At 39.6% G+C, this 21915-nt stretch overlaps 1 protein-coding gene across 2 annotated transcripts; it reads right to left on the bottom strand.

Annotated features, from left to right (window-relative positions):
• Window positions 1-4298: 4298 nt before the first annotated feature.
• On the bottom strand, window positions 4299-21610 carry LOC142959501 (HHIP-like protein 1). Of its 2 annotated transcripts, XM_076100806.1 has the most exons (15): window positions 21317-21610; window positions 15014-15278; window positions 14167-14446; window positions 13925-14050; window positions 13066-13209; window positions 10165-10277; window positions 9760-9900; window positions 9473-9547; window positions 9068-9194; window positions 8753-8898; window positions 8122-8203; window positions 7695-7777; window positions 6872-7402; window positions 4864-5062; window positions 4299-4758 (listed from the first exon to the last, which is right to left on the bottom strand). In XM_076100806.1, the coding sequence occupies exons 1-15, from the start codon at window positions 21608-21610 to the stop codon at window positions 4299-4301; spliced, it is 3066 nt and encodes a 1021-aa protein (XP_075956921.1). The 2 variants fall into 2 exon arrangements, with proteins under 2 accessions (XP_075956921.1, XP_075956922.1); XM_076100807.1 differs by having other exon boundaries at window positions 4299-5062; window positions 7037-7402.
• Between the last annotated feature and the right edge of the window lie 305 nt (window positions 21611-21915).

Raw genomic sequence — 21915 nt, 5'->3', positions numbered from 1 at the left:
GTTCAATTAACTATTAAACATGTTCTTCTTCATGGTTGGAGGTTTCAAGAAACAGGTCTAATATGTAGATTATAAACTCTTCATGGAATCGTGATGTTGCACACTCCGATACAGCAGTTGGCGTCGTGTCCATTTCACACTGGTTTGTAGCCTGAAACAAAGAAGAACACAGGTCTGTTCAGTTTATGTGAAATTATCATAATCTGAGTGTAGTTATGTAAAGTGGACTTATTTTATGGACCCATACCTTTTATCGCACATGTTTCCTCCTTTTGTGATTAAATAAACCCCTATTTTTTAAAACCCACCTGTGGCTCCTCATGTCTGCCAGCTCTGTTCCTCACAGACTTCTGTCATTCGATGACTACCAAAAGTGCATTGACACCTTACAAGAAGAACACAGTTGTGTATTGTTAAAGGGATGACATTATTTTCCACTGAGCTCTCAGGCCAGAAGACAAGCAAACAGGCTGTTTTAGAATAGTATGGAGGGGACATATAAGAGTAGCATAAATTAAAGTCAGAAAAAGTTAAAGACAAGGTGAACTCTAGCTTTATGAATGCATTCATTTTTGTTCTGTTACGTTAATGCTCTGACACGGGTAATAACTCTATCTTGGAGGTCTCCTTACATTTCCGTTTTGTTGGTGTTTAATACTTTATTGTGGATCTGACATGCATGATTTAGCTTATTAGGCGATGGACCTGGTTGTATAAAACACATCTAAACTAAAACCATATTAATTGCAGAATAAATTGTGCAAACTGATTTAAAAAAGAAACCTCACCAGTTACTATGCATATGAAGTCTTTACATCTTCCACTGGTGATGAAACCTGATACATGACTGCCTCCCTCTGGTCTAGAAGCAGAAGCAAAAATGATCACAGACTATTTGTTCACAGTGTACTGTTGAAAAACTGAAGCATTCTGTAGACTGTGTTTATATGGATCATTTTAATTTAAAACAGAGGTTCATCTTTGATATGTTCTCTCTGTGCATATATTGTGATTATAAACTGGAAACATTGAGAGCTAAAATAGACCGCTATCTTCTGTCCCTGTTCATGTGCTCCAATGCCTCCTGGAGACTCTTAGGCTCTAAAATAAAACTCATACCCAACATGATTTTTTTTCAGTCAGTTCAGGTCAAATGTGCTTCAAGTTAGACTTCACAGCAGAACGTCCTGCTGACATACACTCAGTCTTCAACAAACAGTTGGGAAACCTGCTGGGTGGTTTCTCACATTCAAGGGACAGAACACTTTCCACTCACGGAGGTCAGTGCACAGGCTATATTTATTCTCTCATTAATCCAAGCAGGAATGCGTGTATCCGCTCTTGTTTTAATGTAAAAGATTTCTATTCTACAGATATTCTAAACCTTGAAAGCATCGTACAAAAGAAGGCAGGACAGCTCGACCTTCCCATCCCCAATTTTCTTTCAGATAGCAAGATGTTGTTAAATATTTGAAATGCCTGCAATGTATCTTCCAAAGGCAAAGTGTACTCAACAGGCAGAAATACTTGCAGTCTGGTAAACCTTTTTCTTTTCAGTTGCCTGGCTAATATGGTGACCGGAAATTGACAACAATGCTCATCAGTAATATTGCTGTTTCATTGTACTCTTTCCTGTTTGATCAAAGTCACAAGTTGAGAAACAGTCCCACAGCGTTTCCTAAGATTTGTTGTAAACACAGCGGATGATTTAGGAAATCTGGTCACCAAAGACACCGTCTCACTCAAAGAACCATATAATGGGAAGAAGAGTTTTACAGTGTGTGTGTGTGTGTGTGTGTGTGTGTGTGTGTGTGTGTGTGTGTGTGTGTGTGTGTGTGTGTGTGTGCTCGCTGCTGTAGACAAATCGATGAGAGAGATCGTTCTTCAGCATATTAGAATGCATTGGCAGAGACAATGGAAAACAACAAGGAGCTAATTTTGCAGTAACATTTTATTAATATCACAGACACTCAAAGTGCACTTACATTTCCTTATATAAAAGTGGAAACATTTGATGACATTCATCATAAAGAATGTCCAGCATTTCGTCGTTAAAACTCTTGAGAATTCTTTGTTTTTAATCTTAAAACTACATTCAAAAAGGAATCAAAATGCAAATTTGAAAAAGATGTTTTGGAAAATAGACCTGTTGAAATTCTACAATAAAAAATACAAATGTCTTCTTAGAACACACTTGACTCTTCTAATATATGCTGTTTGCCTCATGGATAGAGAATATGAAACCAGAATATAATTAAAGTGTCTCCAACACTCACTCAGTCACTCGTTGAGCATTTCTGAGGTAATCAAACAAATTTATAAAAATAAAAATCAGAAGTGTAAATGCTTGAAGATGTAACACCACAAACATCAAATCACTTTGTAGTTGCACTCATTTTACAATGATCCTGATCGATGGTCGCTATCTTTAGTGGGAAACTCAGGGAAACTCATTTGGGTGTCGTTCACTTGAAGCTTGGTGACGTATTGACAATTTGGTCACTAACCAGACAGTAAGTTACCGCCGTTATTTCAATGAACTTGTACCGTTCAACCATGCAGCATCTCTTTTGCTGAACACATTACAGTCTAAGCAGTAGGGTTAAGTATAATTTGATGATCAACAAGACAAATTTGCCTGTCAAAGTTCACGTCTCTGAGTAGCATTAATAAGCGCCCGCAAGCAGTTCCACTGAAATGACCCGATTCATTCTGAAGCATAACTGTAATGAGGTTCTTCATTACACAGCGGTTGAGAAAGAGTGATTGCTGGAATAGATGATGAAATTGCCTTGGCTAGAGATCACAGACTATAAAAAGTGGTCGTAGTCACCATGATGTCACCCATTGGTTTGTGGACAGCCAGTTTGAAGCCTCGAGTTCGGCATGTTGGCCATCGCCATCTGTTTTTTTCCACTTCCACACTGAACAACACTGTGGCAGTGACCTGTTAATCTCAAGGTAACAATGCCCTTAAATCATATCCTGCTTTATCATCTGTTTTACTCTAAATGAGACCATCATTCACTCAATGAAAATCATGCTGTATTGAAGGCAACTTAAAACTAGCGATTGAGAGCATAAACTAATGTTTACAATGTTTACTGAGGTTAGAAATCAAGTGAGAAGTAGGGTCATTTTCTCATAGTCTTCTATCCAATCAGACTTCTTTTTGTAACCTGCTAGGAGAGGTTTCCTACATAATGGTTTATGTGTTGATATTAACTATTTTAATTGAACCTCTGCTATGTTCTGCCCCTCGAATATAGACTGGCCAATCTTAGCATAGCATTGGCCCGCTCGGGCCAGGGTCCGACAATTATCCGGTTCTGCTCCATACACTCTCAGATCTTCTCCATTTTAACGCTGGTTTTGAGGATTTCGAGCTAGTTGTGGTTAAAACATTGTGCCTGGGCTAAGTGTAACAGTCATAGCCTACGCGCTAGAGAGGTAAGAAGGAGATATACGTTTCTGAATCGTTACGTTTGTGGAGCTAACATTAGCAGAGTAGCACATCATTAACTAACTTTACCACTTTTATGCTATGCAAGCTACTGAACCTGTTGATTGTAACAGTGAATTAAGAGCTACCCAACTTTACAAGAGCAGCGATGTTCCTTAATTTAATTTAATTCTGTCTCAATCACCAGGTGATGTGGAAGTTCGCTTTTACACTGTAGGTTTTAGATTCTATCTTTTTAACCTGTTTTGACATGCTGGATGTATTATTCAAACCTATTTTGTAGATCCTTCTGTCTGCTTCTCTCTGAAATCACTTTTTAGATTTTGCAAATTTTAGATAACATTTATTCAGGGAGTGCAGTTAGTGACAGTGTGGGCTCCATAGTAATTCTGACAGCTTGACCGAGTTGCAGCTGGGGGCGGGGCTTAGCAAAGGCTTATATTGTATTTTGTGCTTGCTTAGATTTGCCAAAACAGTGGACTGAGTGACATTTGGAGAAACTCTCAAGATCTATGCTCCTCAGGAATGTGTAAATAAATCCCAAAAACAGAATGTATTTAAAGTAATATATATATGGACATTCTTTTTGCATTTGGCTGCAGGCGGGAAATGACAAATGAAACATCAATATGAAAACTGGAAAACATGGAAAAATAAAATTCATAGAAATTTCAGCAAACTGACGTCACAAACATTAATCAGCAGTATGTAATATCCTTTTATGCCTTCTTCAAATTCTCTCGTTCTATCTTTCATTCTTTCACTTTCTGTATGTGATACATCCATTTATCCTTCCACTGTCTCCTCTCTTCTTTCCTTTACTTTTCACTCCGCGCTATCCGCAGATCACTCCTACATCTTCCCCATGTGAGCAGTTGTGTTTCCCCACCCTGGATCTCTTGCACTCCAGCAGTGATCTCTCCCCGCCCTCACACTCCACATCATCCAACAGGATCCTGACGCTGCGGTCTGCCTCCCCCAGCGCAGCCCTCTTCATCACCGCCAACGCCGTTGTGAAGCCAAGCTGTCGACACACTACAGTACCTGCTTTGCTGTTGAAAAGGTCATCGCACACTGTCCCCCACTCACCACGGATAAATATCTCCACTCTACCTCTATCTGATAAACCATCGACGCTTACCAGTCGCACCGAGCCAACCCGCAGCCTTCTTCCTCCTCTTCCTCTGTTGTGGCCGCGACCTCTTCCTTGAGGCCTCTTATATACTTGGTTTCCCTCCCTGGCGCTTTCCAGCTTCTCTCCATGCCACAGCCTGACTTCCTGTGATTTGGGCAGCGTTGTGTTGATAGGTGGTCTCTGGGGCTTGTAGCCTGATGTCGTGGGTTTCTGGCTCCAATATGGCGCTCGTGGCGTGGTCAACGCTTCAGGACGCTCGGAGTATCGTGCAGAGGTCTGAGCCGTCTGGGGTAGTTTAAGGGATGTTGTGTGTGGAGAACGAGGAGGTGGTGGTGAGGTCAAAGGTTGGGAGGTGGTAAAAGGGGTGTACTGAAAGGGTCTCCAGTGTCTCCTGGTTGGAAGTGTGGTGATTGGGATTTGAGCAATCCTAGAGAAGGCTGCAGTCATGACGGTTGTGCGATAACCTGATGGAGAGACAGAATCACTCTCTTTATATGTAGTTGAACAATGTGCTGAAGAAGATTTTCTTTAAAGTAATATTTTGGCATTTTTGGAAATGCACTTATTTGCTTTCTTGTTGAGTGTCAGATGAGTAGATTGATACCACTGTTACTATGATAAAAAACACAAATATTTGTTCTCACACATTTTCCACACAGTTTTTTATAAGTAAACAAATGAGATATAAAGTGTGAATTCGTGGACAGAGCCAGACTTGCCATTTCCGATTGAGGGGTATCAATCTTCTCATGTATAACTGAAAGAAAGCGAATAAACACATTTCCAAACATGTCTCTCTAACCTTTAAATTGCTCATTTGAGGTCGCGTATTTAAAAAAGCTGTGATTTCACTAAAGCCATTTAAAGCAACGTTATCCTTGAAGACAGGCAAGGAAAGACATAAACACAGACACACAAAGATGAATGTCCAAACTGAAGCTGATGCAGAACCATTTATTCAAAATAAATAATGCCAGATTACCCGATTTAAATTAAAGTAATACCCAAAACATAAATAAGCACCATTTATCCTGCTTTAGACTCTTGTACCAGCCAAAGAATATCATTTAAGCAGGAATTAAAGTCGCAACAACAGCTAATTTCCCTGTACCTGAGTTTGACCTGTGTGAAAGGCTCATGCTGCATTTACATGGAATCAGGTTGACGGCAGACAGACAACACCCTCTAAACAGCACGGGAAAAACAAACCAACACCTCACCTAATTTCACTGTCCTGCTCTCGTCCACTAACATGATATTCGGTTTCCCGTCCACCTGATTCCATGTGAATGCAACATTATTCTCACCCTCTACCTCCGCAAAGGCAAACTTGTCTTTAATTTGCTTTCGGTCAATAAGCAGAACATAAGCAAAAGTTGAGACATTGGAACACTACTGTACTTCATACAAGTTTCTAACAACCTGCAATTGTATTAGCATTTAATAAAGTAAATACTAAACTAAGGAAATAAAGAAATAGTTTTTTTCCCTTTAAAGTGCAAAGACTGATAAGAAGCAAAAGCAAAAAAAGTAAATCGGATCGAAGAATTTACTATTGGGTTAACGTATCCTCTCGGTTATGCGGGTTGTATACAAATTACAGTGCATCATTTTTAGTATGTATAAGGACAAGCAGTGGATGAGAACAGCCTGATTGGCTGCATATTGATTTATGGACTCTCAGAAGTGGTAAATATAATTATTTGCAATAAAAAATCATCAAGAGTTAGTATTTTTTGCGCCACAAAGAAAAGATCATAAATAGTTCAAAATAAATATATTAACGTCCCATTTTTCCAAATAGGCCCTCCTGACTTTTACTGTAGTTAATTTATCTCCTCGCTTTTTAGCATCTGTTTAATCATCTTTTTCTTTTTTCACTATGCAAGAAAATACCTGATCTCTAACAGACAAGCTGTGATTTTGGTAGTTTTTGCTGTTCATGTTCTTGCTTATGCAGTGAAACTAATAAGGAACTATGAATACATTATACTTAATAGCCAGAAGTGAGTATATTACAGTTACAGTAATTTACAGTTAACCAACTTTGACTTAGCTGCCAAACTATTTATATTCATATTTTTAATTCATATAAACCCTACAGCAATTATTTGCAACTGTAATTTATAGTTTTCTAATTTTAAAGTGGTTTGATTTCATCAAAGAGGAAAATTCTATTAATCATCCAAAGAAAGTGAAATTTCACAAATGTTAATTTAGCTATTAGCATGTTAAAATGTAAAGCAAAAACAGAGCGCAAAGGAAGAAACCACTTGGTTTGATGCTGCTTGCTTCTCCCTGCAACAAGGTGTGCACTAGTGTACTGTTGGCTTTAATGTTAGTAGTGACAGTTGACTTAGTGGTTGTGTAAATAGTGGATCTAGTGGTTGAATAATCAGTGGAGCTGGCTTGGTAAACAGATGCACCAGTAGGCCTACCAGTGGGTGAGGTTGTGGCGGGGGTTGTTGCCATGGTCATCTGTTCAGTTGTTGGTATGGTTGGCGGTTTTATTGTTGTTGCTGAGGTTGTTTTTATTGTTGTTGTTGCTTTTAAGGTTGGTGTTGTTGGTGGTGGTGAAGTTTTTCTCATTGTTGTTTTTCTTGTTGTCTGTAATGTTGTTTTTCTTGTTGTTGTTGCTGTTGCTGTTGTGGACGGTTGTGGCATTTTTCTTAATGTTTTTCTTGTTGGCATTGGTGGCTTTATTATTATTATGGGTGATTTTCTTCTTGGTGGTGTTTTTGTTGTTGTTCTTGTGGTTGTCGTGGGTACAGGTGTGGTGGTCGGTTTCTTGTTGATTACAAACTCTGCAAACAAGAAAGACATTTTGATCAGTAACCCCATAGAGACTTTGATACATATGTAAATATGTATTAACTAAATGTTGCACATTGACAAGATTATGAGACTAATTGACATTATTATTTTTTGCATTCAACAGATAACGTTCTCACAAGGTTTTTGGTAGAGTGCACGTGGCCAAGAGTCTAAGGTTATTATAAAGAACAACAAAATAAAATGAGAAAACACAAACATGAGTGTAACAGAAGGTAACCAGGATGTTTAAATGAAAGAAACATTATTTTAGGATTTGCTAACCTTCTTTGGGGTAGAAGTGAATCAGTTTTCCCTTAATCTTAACAGGTGAAGGCTTGACGTTGCACTTTCCTGGTGCTGCTCGTCTGTGTGGTCAGGAGAGAAACAATAAGCAACCCATTACATGCTTTTTTAGTTCTGTAGCTTCTGTCGAAGTAATTCTACTGTATTCTAAGATCAGCTATTATACTTTAACTAGAGCTAGACAGGTGGTGGGGCTGATACTTTCAGCAGCTCTTTTTTCAAAATCAAAAAGTCCTGCTCACTTCAAATCTTGGTCACAGTTCTTTAATAACCAAATTTAGAAAGCTTAGAGACACACAGCTGGCAAGAAAAATGAGAGAAACTAAAAACCTCGACACCACACACCCCTGTAGGTATGATGAAAGTGTATGTGTTGCTGCAGTGATGTTTTGTAACGGTTAGCTACCTGGAAGGGTCCACTATTTTGTAGACGACTCCTGCTCTAGCTGTGGCACTCGGGGCTCCGGTGGCTAAGAAATACAGTTCTCCTGGAAAGATGGAAAGAAGAAAGGAAGATAGAGAGTCAAGCAGACAGAGACAGCAAGAAAGAAAGAGAGGGAACGTAAAAAGATGGTGGACAGCAGGGAGAAAGAAAGGAGGGACGGGGGTATTTACAAATAGTGTGGATGAGAGAAAGAGGGAGAAAATGTCAAAGTAAAGGATATAGAAAGTAAGGAAAGAGGAAATAAACCACATAACAAACTCAAAATTAGTGTTACGGCAAGAAATAGGATTTGGACTTTACTTGAACTGTTCAACTTCCTCCCCCAGTCACTTTCAGAGGGAGGGAAGAGTGTGCAACACTCTCCCTCGTAAATCAGCAGTCTGTTTAATTCAAACCAGATTGAAGGTCAAACTGACCCCTGTACTGGGTGCTTTTGGATGTAATTTAATATTGTCAACAATTCCACAAATCAAGAAATTACACTTTAATAAGGAAACAAACCCCTTAACTAACCATAGCATTCAACTTTACATAATGTTTAGACATGTGTAGTTCACAATGACTGTTTGTTTGCATGTTGTTAGGTTCTCACCAGCTTCATCCTCAGCAAAAGAGATGACGTATTTAAAGTAACTGTTGATGAGTTTGGGGAATCTGCAGGTCTGGTCTCTTCCCATGCAGATCTCATTGTACTGCCATTCACCTGAAGTGACATTCTCCTTCAGAGACATCAGACGCCTAAACAGAAACAACAGCACATAAACACAAATAGCACAATATAAAAGTGCAGCTTTTATTGAAAGTGTTTGGGTTTCTCCAGCCACACTTACTGTAATGATTAATGTTGCAGTGGCTTCTCTAAAAATGTACAAAATGTTCGGCTAAATAATAACGCAGAATCACTAACCCACTCATGAAATCCCCAAAGATGTAGAGTCCATTGAGGTTGGGCATCTGACAGCCTCTGTAAATGTATCCTCCTGTCACTGATTTGCCCAACTTGTGGGGGTAAGCAAAGATAGGCAAGATGTCATCTAGACAGAGACATAGAACAACACATCGGTTTATCATCATAACAACTATAGCGACATTCTGCACACTGAAAAGGACAAAGGATAAATATAGTGTATATGGAAAGTCACTCGAGCCCACAAACTTAAAAAATATTTGGCTAAAATGGGCCCTCGCAGCTTTTAACAGTGACAATACATATACTCAAAGAAAACATGTAATCATTCTCAGTAGGCTAGTGTCAATTGTAAAAAGTGAAAGTAAATAAAGTGAGCTTCAGCAGCGTAGAAAGTGTCCTCACCGAGCGAGGAGTTGTGACAGAGTTTGCGATCGTAGCAGCTGAAGCCTTCTTTGGCCCGCCATCCATAGTTGCCTCCTTTAAACATATATAGACAAAGTTAGAGCAACTTCTCAGTGAAAGAGTTATTGTACCATTTTATCTAAATTGAATATTATATACTCTAAAATAACTGCTAGACTCACAGCAATCTGTTTGGCTGTGATTTAGATGTTTCTACATAATCAGATCCCAATCACCTTAAATCTCTCTCTAAAGTAAAACGTGGCTTCAAACTACAATCATCACACCTTTAACAATGAGGTCCACCTCCTCATATTTGTTCTGGCCTACGTCACCACAAAACATCCTGCCTCCGCCGCGGCCTGTCACGGGGTCACCTCGGTCAATGGAGCAACGCCACATGTTTCGAACTCCGAAGGCGTAAATCTCTGTACAGAAAGAAGAAAAGACATTTACATGTTGACACAAATAAGTGTTAAGAATAACTATATAGAAATAGCCAATCTTCTTTACTCACGTAGGTCATATAGAGGCATCGTTATTAATTCAATTGAGACTTTTTTACAACCATGGAGTTCCTCACATTAACTTTGATGTTTACAATTGTGACATTCATCTTAAATGTTCACTTCATCTTAAAAGTGACCCGATATAATTGCCTTATTCCAGAGGTAAAAGTTTAAGGGATTTACCAGGTCGAGCCTCCTTCTCCCTCATGAATGGGTTGTCTGAGGGGATGCTGTACGGGAAGCCATCGTCATTGTTGTCAATGTCAACACGCAGCACCTTGCCAAGGAGTGTTGACCTATCAGAGAGTAGATGAGAGAGGCAGAAAGAGTCAGAGCGGCTTCAAGACCGAGGGGACCGAGCGGCTGATTGAGTGCTCCTTTAAGGTGGATACTAAAAGAAGTTGACCTGAAACTTTTTATTTTTTCACCTTTGAGCTTAGGCTGTCCCATCAAACTATTTTTCTATTTGTTTCAAAAAACCTCATCTTCCTCTGCATTGAACTTTGATCTTTTATTTTTCATTTATCTTTCCCATCTTCTTTCTTCCTCATACCCATGTCTTGCTCTCCATCCAACATCCTGTCAGTGGTTAGTGTCCTTCACATCTATCCCTCTCTCCATCTTTCTATTTCCCTCTTCCCCTCTCATTCCCTCTGCACCTTTCTCCTCCCTATGCCCTGGTCGCTCTCTCCTTATAGCCCAGATTACTCATTCCAATCCCTCCTCTCTCTCTCTCTCTCTCTCTCTCCTCCATATACCAGTGTGTGGTGGTGCAATATTAGACTTGGCAGGCTGCATCCTCCCTCATTCCCAGAACAGTTAATACAACCTGTCAACAAAACCCCTCAGAAACAGCTAAGCGGCTAAACCATAAATGTCGGGAGAAAAGCTGTCAGTGTCTCAAATAAACCTTGCTTACTGTTTCGTAAACTATGTCATTAACCTGCTTCTGATAGAATGCTGATAATAATGTAGTATTTGTCAGCTCAACAGTGTACAGTGTAACTACTATATGCATGGCACTTTTGGATTATTTTCCGATGTGAATACTGCAAATGAGCAGTAATATATTGCCCTTCCTACCTTGTTGTCCGTCGGCTGTAATTAACATTTAAGCCGCTAAGAGTTGATCAAATGAGAATCAAGAATGACAGTTGTAGCTCAGAGCGGAATGAAGGGCAAAGCTTCACTACAGGGAAAAAGCCCCACACATAATAGCTTCCACATATACAGTATGTCCACATACGTGAAAATACAGACACAAACACATATTGCCTTAAGATACAGCTAGCCTATCTATCAAGTTAATTAAATTAATAATACTGCAATGGTCATGTGGTTGGAGAGGAGAGTAATGTTTACCAACACAGTAAAAGACATATAATGTCCTGCAGTCCCTTTAATGAAAGCTCCTTTTATAAACTACATGTAAACTGCTCTCGGCATAAACACAACATGCTCCAACTCACACTGACATCTGTGGACTGCCACCAGATGCTGATGTGGTTAATATTTTTTTTAATTTTTCATCACTAAAATCCCGAAAAGAAGAATGGACATACAATATGAAGTGATACATTCAGTCCACCATTACTCCAAATATGCAGTCTATTAATGGCTCCTTCTATCCCTCCTGGTCTCCGGATAGTTCTTTCCCTCTGCTGCTGCTGTAATTCTTGGTCAAGGGCTTATAACGAGCAAGGCCTTCAACAATGTAATGAGCAGAGAACAGGCCTTTGCAGTTGACTAACATTGGTGCCTAAGAAATATGCCTGTTTTTAAAGAAAAAGCACTCAACTATCTCCACCATAGTTGTTATTTTTTGTAAAGACAGTGGCAATCTATAACAAAATGATATGCTGAGTCTACATAAATTGTACAAATATTTCTTTATTTTCTTTCATATTTTTGTCATATACAGCTATGCAATGATGATTGCTGGGTAATATATATATTGATGTTGTCAACTCTCTAATTGATCATGTGACAATATGTATGGTAGCTAATCCTGAAAGCATTCTCTAGTCTACTCTCCCTAAGTAACTCATTTGACTGTATAATCCAACACATTGTTAGTAAAATATATAAACGCATGATGGTGTGTATGTGCGTGTGTGTGTGCGTGTGTGTGTGTGTGTGTGTATGAGCGTGTGCTTCATAACAAGCAACCAGCGTGCAATAGGGCCCGTTTAAATAGCGTTCCCTGGGGCCCGTTTTAACTATTTTACTCCACTCTCTTTGGTGACATGCTTATATTCGGCCCTGTTAATGCAATTACACAATCCCTTCCAAAGGTCTTCAGCACTCCTCATTTTAATGAAACATAATTGAGATATTCTCAATAAACCCTCTAGAATGTAAAATAACTTATTTATTGCAATCCTAATTGCCTGGCATGTATCAAGGATACTTTTTTAATGATAACTTTTGAACACAAATGACTCATTTGTACCGTATAATAGTCATTATGTGAGCAGGTTCCCAGCCCAGCAAGATCCTCAGTTTACGGGAATTTTCATGAGAGGAAGATAACCTGCCTTCAAAAAGTTGATAGACTATAAGACTATAAAAAAAACTATAATTTATAGTTCAACAGAGCAATTTGAGAGTCTGCACAGTTCTGATGTCTATCTTCTCCATAATTTGGATCCTTTTCATTAAATTTAACTGGAATTTAATTATTTGGAACTCCTTTTTGGCAGGACTGGCTGGTTCTAACCAGGCTTTAGGTATTTTTTAATACATGTTTATATGTAGCCAACATCTAACAACGTCAAGGTGTCTGCCAACATTTTAACAACCTCCGAGTAATCAAAATGATAAGGATCTATGTTACTTTCGTTTATAATTTTAAATTACAGATAAGACGGAAGCTTTTGCTCGGAGAATTGTTTGTCCAAACAATTACCGGTCAAACTTTTCCTGAGCTCAAGTCGTACATGTGCAGCTCATTCTCAGGTTTGCTGCTGTAACCTGAAAATATATTTTGTGACAACAACACCGCTACGTGAGGAATTTAATGTGAGGTGTTGGAAAAATACTAAAGTCATAATCAAGCACCTTAATTTGTTAAATTGTACTTACTTGTTCTGTGAGTTGCCAAACTTTCCAAATGGGTCCCCGGCTCGGCCACCATCACCAATGAAGATGTACAAGTACCCGTCATGGCCAAATAGAAGCTGTCCTCCATTGTGATTGGATGCCGGCTCTACCACCTCTAGAATGGTCCTAAACCAAGAAGTACATAAGAACCAGAACTTAAAGATATTCCATTGCATCTAAACGTTTATTGACACATATTATCTTAACTAGAATTACCACCTTGCAATTGTATGTCTCCACCAAACAGTCGAGTTGTAGTTTACATACAAGTCCGTCCAATATGTCATCACCTTGTCATTTGAGTGAAGGGTGGAATTACAACTTCCGGGTCCGTCATGTGAAGCCATGGGGACCAAAAAAGACTTTTTCCCACAGACTTACGTATATTGAGAGTGTCTTTTTTAACTCACAGATAATTTTTTATCCCTAAGTTTTAGTTTTAAGGTAAATCAAGTGTCCACTACGAACACATGAATGGCCCTTATTTAACTCATTATGTCCTAAAAGTTGTAAATGCATTAATATCCAAATCCAGAGTTATTTTCCTTCCTCCGTTCATCTGAATGAGCCTGAAAACGAGGCTGAGAGGCGGGGTTAAAGGTACCAGCAATTGCTCTATGGGCCCCATCATGCGTATCGCCAGAGGATGAGGGTAATTTCCTGTGAATTCTGTACTCAAAAGTCTAACTTTCTTTGATTCATGCGTCACTGAGCAACTTTCATAGGAATGACCGGGGCACCGCCTCTTAAGCTATATCCACTTCTATTTATACATTCATGCGGAGGCATAGGTCTCTTTATGTCCACTTGTGTTTCTCTGACTGTGAACTTCTCTCATCACCTCTCAGAGGAGTGGTCTAGTTGGTTGTCATCATGTGTTAGCAGTGCGAACTCGCTGATACGTATCCTCTCCTCCTTCTTGACAGACACAGAGTAGTACACATAGGCTTTTCTGACCGTGGTGATCCTATGCACAGGAAAGAAGCAGAAGAACACTTCACACATGGGCACAGTGACCTTTTCCATTGAGAATCATGCAAATATTTACTTTTAACGTCTCTACATAATAACGAAAGTGGGAACCTTGGGTGTAGGGCTATGCAGAGGAACCCCCGCTCGTCTCCAGACCACGGCGATGTGAGGACGGCTCGGGTGAGGTTGAGGAAAGGACGGTCGATCCTGGAGCCGTTGGCCAGATAGACCCATACATAACCCAGCTGCTCTGCCACAAAGAATCGATGAGTCCCGTCATTGGCGTGGATCATGGCCACTGGGTTACGGAGCCCATTGGCCACCTCCTGCAAGCACAGCTCCAGACATCCTTTGGGATCCTCACGTACCAAACCCAGTTTAGAGTTTAGCTCTGGGGACAGAAAAGAGGATACAGGAGATGAGAAAAGAAGACAGCAGTAAACATATATGATTAATTAATAATCATAAGCACTCTCTAAAAACAGAGAATGGGTTGAGGATTTGTGTTCAAGTTTAAGTGTGTCTGAGACTCAATTAGTACAGCTTCCTTTCTCTAGGTTTCTTAAGATTAGCATCAGCAAGTACAACCTACTACAACACTATTTTCTCCACCTTGGACTTTCAATTGATATTCATGTCATAATCAAATGTTTCAATCACGGATCTGTTTTTGACATTATGTCTTAAAAATCATGTTTTTTTTCCATACAGTCAACCTTATGTTCAGACTAGCAAGGAGTGGCAATGTCTGCTCATCAATCACAGTTAGACTGTCTTGTTAGCGCAAGTTCAGGTTCTTGCCATCGAGAATTAAGACATTCATCTTTGGCAGTCTATGACAACCTGTTTGTTCATGTTGGCTATTTACGTAAGTAGAAGTAATAAAATAAGTTTAATTCAATGGGTGTCCGTGCCAGCTGCTGAGCATAAACATCTGTCCCACATGTATACACCATACCTGAATTGGTCAATACATTAGGATAGCAGTACTGATTGTCCTTCAGTTCCAGAAAATTGCAGAACCTTCTGCGATCTTCTTCTAAAGTTGCAGTCAGGTTTGCAAACTGCTGCGGGTTCCCCGAGTCCTCCAAGAGGAGGCTGAGCGTGTACCGACACTGCTGCCAGTAGTCGGAGCAGTAATCACCGCACAGTCCAGGCAGCATGCGCATGGGTGTGTTTGCATCTTCAGCATCGTACAGGTGGGCGGCGTATGGAGAGCACTCCTGCAAAAGGAAAGATGATTTAACAACAAAAGAAACTTCACTCACGATTAAAGTTTCAAAGAAGCCATCGTCATTGTGTGTAGATTTATATTTCTGCTTCACGGAGATCTCCATCAGTTTATATACGTATTAAGCCTTCTTTAAGCCGATGTGTTTATCTCAGAGGTAAAGTTAAGGACATGTATGGATCACATAAATACACGATGAGTGCACTTATTCCTAGCTCCTTACCGCCTCACTATGACTGGTCAGGCCTTGGTTATATAGAGGCTGTCTGAGAGTGCAGCCTGGTATAAATGGATCCCAAGAAGGTCCAGTCAGTTATTAAGTCACAACCACACTGCCCACACCCAGAATGGTGAGCTGCAGGCACAGGCAGGCACAACAACCAAACCATGGTGTGGTTGACTGGTGCTCTTTCACTAAGTGCCGGATCATCACCAGGAAAATGAGAACCAAGGCACAAAAAGCAACGCATCACTCGTAAAAGAACACAAATAAACACAACCAACTGACTAGATGGTCAACTGATCCAACACTTCCGATGAAGTGCAGTATCTGTCATGTGTTGTGTGCCTACTGCTCAGAGATGAGTTCACTTTTCCAAAGAACATTTTGGCATTTAGAGAAAAAAAAAGTAACTGGATGCAAAAAGTTTAAATAATTCAGCACACATCAGAAGAACTTAGGCGAACTCTTATTAACAGTCTGCATAGCCCTGGTACGCCCTGAAAGCAAATGGGCTGTTGTCTCTTATTTCCCAAAGATGGAAAGTTTCTGTTGCTTTGTTTCACAGTCGCTTAGCCTGTACTTTACTTCACATTACTGCTGTTGTTGTTCAAAACAACTTTGTAGGTGGAGGATTTAGTCTCCAAAACATTTTTAAGATTATGTTACTGTGGACAAAAGTTGTATTTCTTCTTCTGTTTTTCTTTTCACAACCACGTGTTGATAATCTGTTTTCCAATAATCTGCTGTAACTATAACAAAAATGTTTCTAAGAAATCTGGGAAACATACACAATCACACAGCTGCAACAGAAAGTGCACAAATGAAAACTAAAATGCACACACACACACACACACACAAGAAACAAACTTTATGTGTACACTCTGTGTCTGTGTGTGTGCTTGTACCTGGATCTACTGCTTATAAATAATTGAAACTTTTATTTCTTAGTGCTTGTCAAGCTCAAAAATCCCCATATGACACATTATTAAATATTGATATATTTGAGAGTAGGAAAAGGACTGAGTGTGTAATCGTGGGACTGAGTGTGTACGTATGTGCTTTAAGTTCATTACACATTTCTGTGTGTGACATGTGGCTGTGATGTGCTTTAGTACATGTTGTTTTATTTATATGTTTCTCTATTATTACCACTATGGAGGCAGTTATATGTTAAGACAATATGTCATGTATCATATCATGTGTGCAGCATTTGAGTCCAAGACAAATTTACTTTGGGGGACAATAATAGTATATCATATTATTCAATTCTTTAATTATTCCGATTCCAAATCCCTCCATTTCTGTGTACAGACCTGATTTCCAAAATTTGTATTGTGCAAGTGATTATTTATAAGGCCCCATAATAATTTCTTCATGATAATATACTGGATAACAGATCAAATTTCTTCTCATTTCTGTCCACTCCTGAGGTTTGATCTTCTCATATCATCCCAACGAAACAATGTTGAGAGAGTAACCACAGGACTCTTGTGTGTGGGCTCCTTGAAATAATTAACTGAACATATTTTGATGTGGCATTGTTTGATCCCTTTGGTTAAGCATTCATGTTTCTACTTGTGTTTAACTTTGTCCTCAAGCAACTTCAGCTGCTGTTTCACCTCAATGGAACCCCTAAATATAATAAATAAATCCTTATTGACCAAAAAAGAGACAAAGAGAAGCTTAACAGAGAATCTTTGTTAAATAACATGAAAGTACATTGCTGGGCCGAGATCAGAGCCTTCCTGGGAGAACTGGCGTTGCAGGGCAAAATAAAAGCTGTATTCAGTCTGAGCTGCTGATTCTGTTAATGAAAGCAGTTTTTGGGCCAAACTGGGATGTGGAGCAGATGGAAGCTAGATTTACTGACTGAATTTATAACTTGCTACACTTTGATTTATCTTCTTTATCATACAGTAGGACACTGTATAGTAAAGAAGCAAGAGTCATGCAAATGTTTAACATAAAGATGTCTGGTCGTATTTATATTCAGGAAAATGTGAGACATATAAAGATAAAAGGTGCAGTACAGAGTAGCTAAAGTCGTTATGGATACATTGGTCAATAGTGTCTCTACTGTTCGACACACTGACATTGAAAAACCAGCCATTGTTCTGAGACAGTCTTATATCACAGGGTAGGATAAATGCATGTATAAGTACTAACAGCTGTTCCCTAACAATGCAGCCACTTCAAACTACTATAATTTGTGTTTACGAGCACAGTTCAGAATAAACAGAAATTCAAACTTGAGCAGAAAATAAGTCTTTCTTTCACTCTGCCTTCCTCACTCCACATACTGCAAGGAAACGTCCACACGGTGGTGTTATATTATATTTAGGGGGGAGAAGACAGATGGCTGGTAAATGGTTGAACCTGGACCTGGACTGGACCCCCGGATGGGGGGGTTGAGATAAAGAGAAAAATGAAGAGAGAAGTAACTTATCCTCAACTTTCCTATTGAACTAGGACCGACCCAACTGGAGTCAGTTACTGGATTTGAATGCTCAGATGCCTCAGTCGTTGTGATCGTCGGGAAGGAAAAGTAAAAAAAATGATTGTCGGATGCCGCGTGTCAGTGTGATTGAGATTTATTGTGGTATGGTGCATTCACACCCTGTTTGGAAACTTGAACATCTGCAATTCTTTGCTGCTGTCACAGCAAGCTACACCGGCCGAGAGAACAGCCTAAAACTTGCACACAATGCAAGGGTGCATATTAAAAATGCAACAGGGGAAACTATTAAGTCAGTGTTCTGTTGCTCCGCTACGTGCTCACTATATGTCTTCAATTGGCCTCCGGTTTTGTTGTTTTATTCAATTTTAAATATTGAATTTACTCCTAAAATACAGTTATAACACCCACACACACGCACACACCACAACACGTAATTCTAATACATCACTATACAATTTCACTTTTTAAACTTCTCTCTGCCGTTTTGAAGTTTATTGATCTCCGTTTTCTCTGCCTGTTTTTCTGTTTCATCTATGCCTCACTCTATCTTTATCTTCCCTGCTTTTATCTCTGCCTCTCTTTCTTGCTTTCCCTCCTTTTCTCTCTCTGCCCCTCTCTTGCAGGAACTTGATATATCCTGTACCCCTGGCCAGAGGAGGAAATGGTTGTTTGTTTGGTCAATTAAACTCTGGGATGATGACAATCTCCCTCTTGTCTCCCTGACACACACACACACACACACACACACACACACACACACACACACACACACACACACACACACAGTCATTTCCCCTTTTATCTGTCTCTCTCGCTCCACTTGTCTATCTGCATGTCTGTCTGTCTCTTCACTGTCTCATTGATATCTGTGCCACGAAGCTCCTGCTGTGCAGCTGGAACAGAGGGCCTCAGTGTGGTGAGTTTACCCAGGATAAGGACCTTGGCAGTGGGGTCATTTGACCACCTCCAGACCATCTTTTACCTCAAACAACACAAAGTGAGTCTGAGTGGGGCTGCAAAGAAGGCTTTGAAAATCTAAACAAAAGTGTTTATGAAAATATAAACAATCACAGTTCAAAGAAAGAGCAGCCACACAGCTCATTGCTACAGTGCACTTTATTATAATATATATAATACTTTTTTACTGTAATATATTATAAGACTGAAATTGTAAAATATGGAAAAAGTTTGGTACCCAAATACTTGTGACTACCTTTGAGATGATTGCGATCATTTTAGAAATTAGTAAACTGTATGCCAGCTTGTTACTAAAAGTAGCTCTGCATTTAATGTTGTAAGGAACCTCTCCCTCAGCTTTACATATTTACATTGTTCCGGTTGCTATATCGTACTCAAACTAGACTCACTGTGGGAAGTCGAACGTGAGCTGCAGTGCTGCCGTTACACACAGTCTGCATTGCTTGGAAACAACCACAGTGGGCTATAATTATCACAATGATAGAAACCTATATTTTAGGAGTTCTGTCACTGTCTCAACATAGCATATGATGTAAAACTGCCGGGAAGACTTGCAGTTAAGTTTGTAGTAAGTTAAGTTTGTTTTGGCATGGATATCACAGATAATAGTGTTATAAACAGACTGAAAATGAAACTTTTATCTGAGGTATATGGGCCTGGACAAATTTGCACTGCATCTATCATTCAATGTGCAAACACCATCTGCACGGAGTTAGTGTCTGCAAAGTCAGCACCTAATTATGCAATCAGTATGTGGGATTGGCTTCAAGGCTCATTCTGCCAGAGAAGGAGAGGTGGGTCTGTCTAAGATTAGCGAGCTCAGAAAATAAATGAAAGTGTAGTGTTGCTGATATGGAAATACTGATTTAATTTAGATCACATTCCCACATCTTAACAAAGACCACAATCCCACTCGGAGGGATTTGCAGTATTGTGATTCTTCTGCTTCACTGGTTCAATGATCACTGTAACACTTAACTGAAGAAAGTTTTGTTTGGCTAAAGTACGAGTGATTGCTTTTAAAAGGAATGCAAGCACTCTAAAAGTAAGACGTTTTTGTGTTGTTATGCTAAGAAACTAACTGTTTTTAACTAATTCAGAGTGGTTTCCTTGCACAGAATGTGTCATTCATTCATAATTGATATTTCTATAGAATTAAGGATATTTCAGTCTCCAAACCACAACTTAGGGTAGAACAGAAAGACTGGATATGCTTGATTTTAGAAGCCAAAAACATTCAAATTCTTCCAGATCTTCTAGTTAAACCTATAACACATAATTAGTGGGATCTCCAAAGAGTAAAGTAAATGTGTGGCTAAATTGTGCTGTCATTCTGCTTCTGGAGTCTGGAGTTCCTCTAACTTATGTCTCTGTCTGCCTCTCGTGTGAGAGAAAATACTAAAAAAGGTTTTCTGGGAATCTGGAAGGGATGAAGCATATACTGTAGCTCTTTGTGGATTTACTGCATACATTGCTCACATGTGAAATTGTAAGCCAGTGAGTTCTTTCAGGTCGTTGTTTAACAATTTCAAGTCCATCCTTTTGTGTAGTGCAACATTTTCTTATCGCATATCTGGCTCTGTGTTTTGGCTAAAAATAATTTCTTCTGTGTTTAGTTGTAATGTTGAAATCAAATGCTGAGTTCATGTTCTTTATTCTAAACCAGAGTTGAAAAGGCTGCTTTATTGCACTGTATTATTTGGCTTGTTTAGGTTCCCACAGCGCAATTACAAGCAATCCCATTAAAATGAACAATAGTTAAGACTGCGGTCAAGCTCTCCAAGCACGAGTAAGTGCCGGTTTACAGATGTCACCCTTCCCATGTAGCCAATAAACCAGATGTTAAGTCGGTAAATCGTTGAGATCGGATTCTTACTGATGAACCACACATCAGTTTCCTTCAGACTGTGTTTTCAGACGGGCTTTGTGTGGTTATTTGCTTCCCACTGAAATGTAAATGACATCATTGTAACCAAACCAGAGGAATAAACTAATTGAAACAAACTGCTCAAAAATGCACACTGTGCTATTCTTCAAGACATTGTGGTGTAATACCTTGGACACCAACACCCGGTTTCACGAGATGGGACTGCAAACATCCGCATTCTTAGAATCATATTTAGATTCACAAAATGTGGGACTGATATAGTCACTGCACACTGCTGGATTAATGTGGATTACACTGTGAAAATGACTTTAGAGGCATGGTGTATGTTTCCAGTACAAAGGCATGGATTCAGTCACATACTCAAATGCAATTAATAACAAATAATATCCCTCCCTTGAACATCTGGATGCCCAGGAAGAGGAGAGGATGGACACATAATCACATATGATAATTATTTTTGAAATAATTGAATGTTTCGCTTACCTGGCAGAGGATGCTGCGTATGTAATGGGCGCACGCCATATAACCTGAATGGTCAAAGTTGTCCATGATGGTGTAGAACTTGACTGATATCTCATTATCTTTTTCCAGATCACAGCATCCAAACTTTGAATAGTTCTTACAGAAAGCCAGTGGTTGCCGGGGCTCAAACGGAGGCTTGTAGTCCAAACACTGGGGGTGACAGCACCCCCGCCAGGCCTGGAGGAGCAGCAGCAGGACGAGGAGAAGGAGGTGAGGGACAAGGACGTGCTGCAAGTTACAGGTCTGTAGGGTCATGATGTGAATAATGCTGTCTGTCAGTTCAGGATATCGGCTCAAAGCAGCTTGGATGTGATATTTCACTGTAATGTGTGAGAAGAGGGAAGCCTTGTTGTTGGACAATGCAAATGGGACATCTCCACCAACATCTGTCAAGCACAGGTGTGAGAGTCAAAGTTAGCTTTTCTTAAAGTTTGGAGTATTGGATGTCTGGCATGATCTCTGCTGTTTCAGACAAAGCGTGTGAATGTGTGTATCAAATGCTGACTCAGCATCACACCTGCCTGCAAGTTGGCCAGAGACAGGCAAAGCGCTCAAAACCC

The sequence above is a fragment of the Anarhichas minor genome, unplaced genomic scaffold (genome assembly GCF_050575085.1).
Source record: "Anarhichas minor isolate MPS153535 unplaced genomic scaffold, ASM5057508v1 ptg000026l, whole genome shotgun sequence".
NCBI classification, from domain to species: domain Eukaryota; kingdom Metazoa; phylum Chordata; class Actinopteri; order Perciformes; family Anarhichadidae; genus Anarhichas; species Anarhichas minor.
The sequence above is the reverse complement of the archived record's forward strand: the minus strand, read 5'-3'. Positions and strand labels throughout refer to the sequence as shown.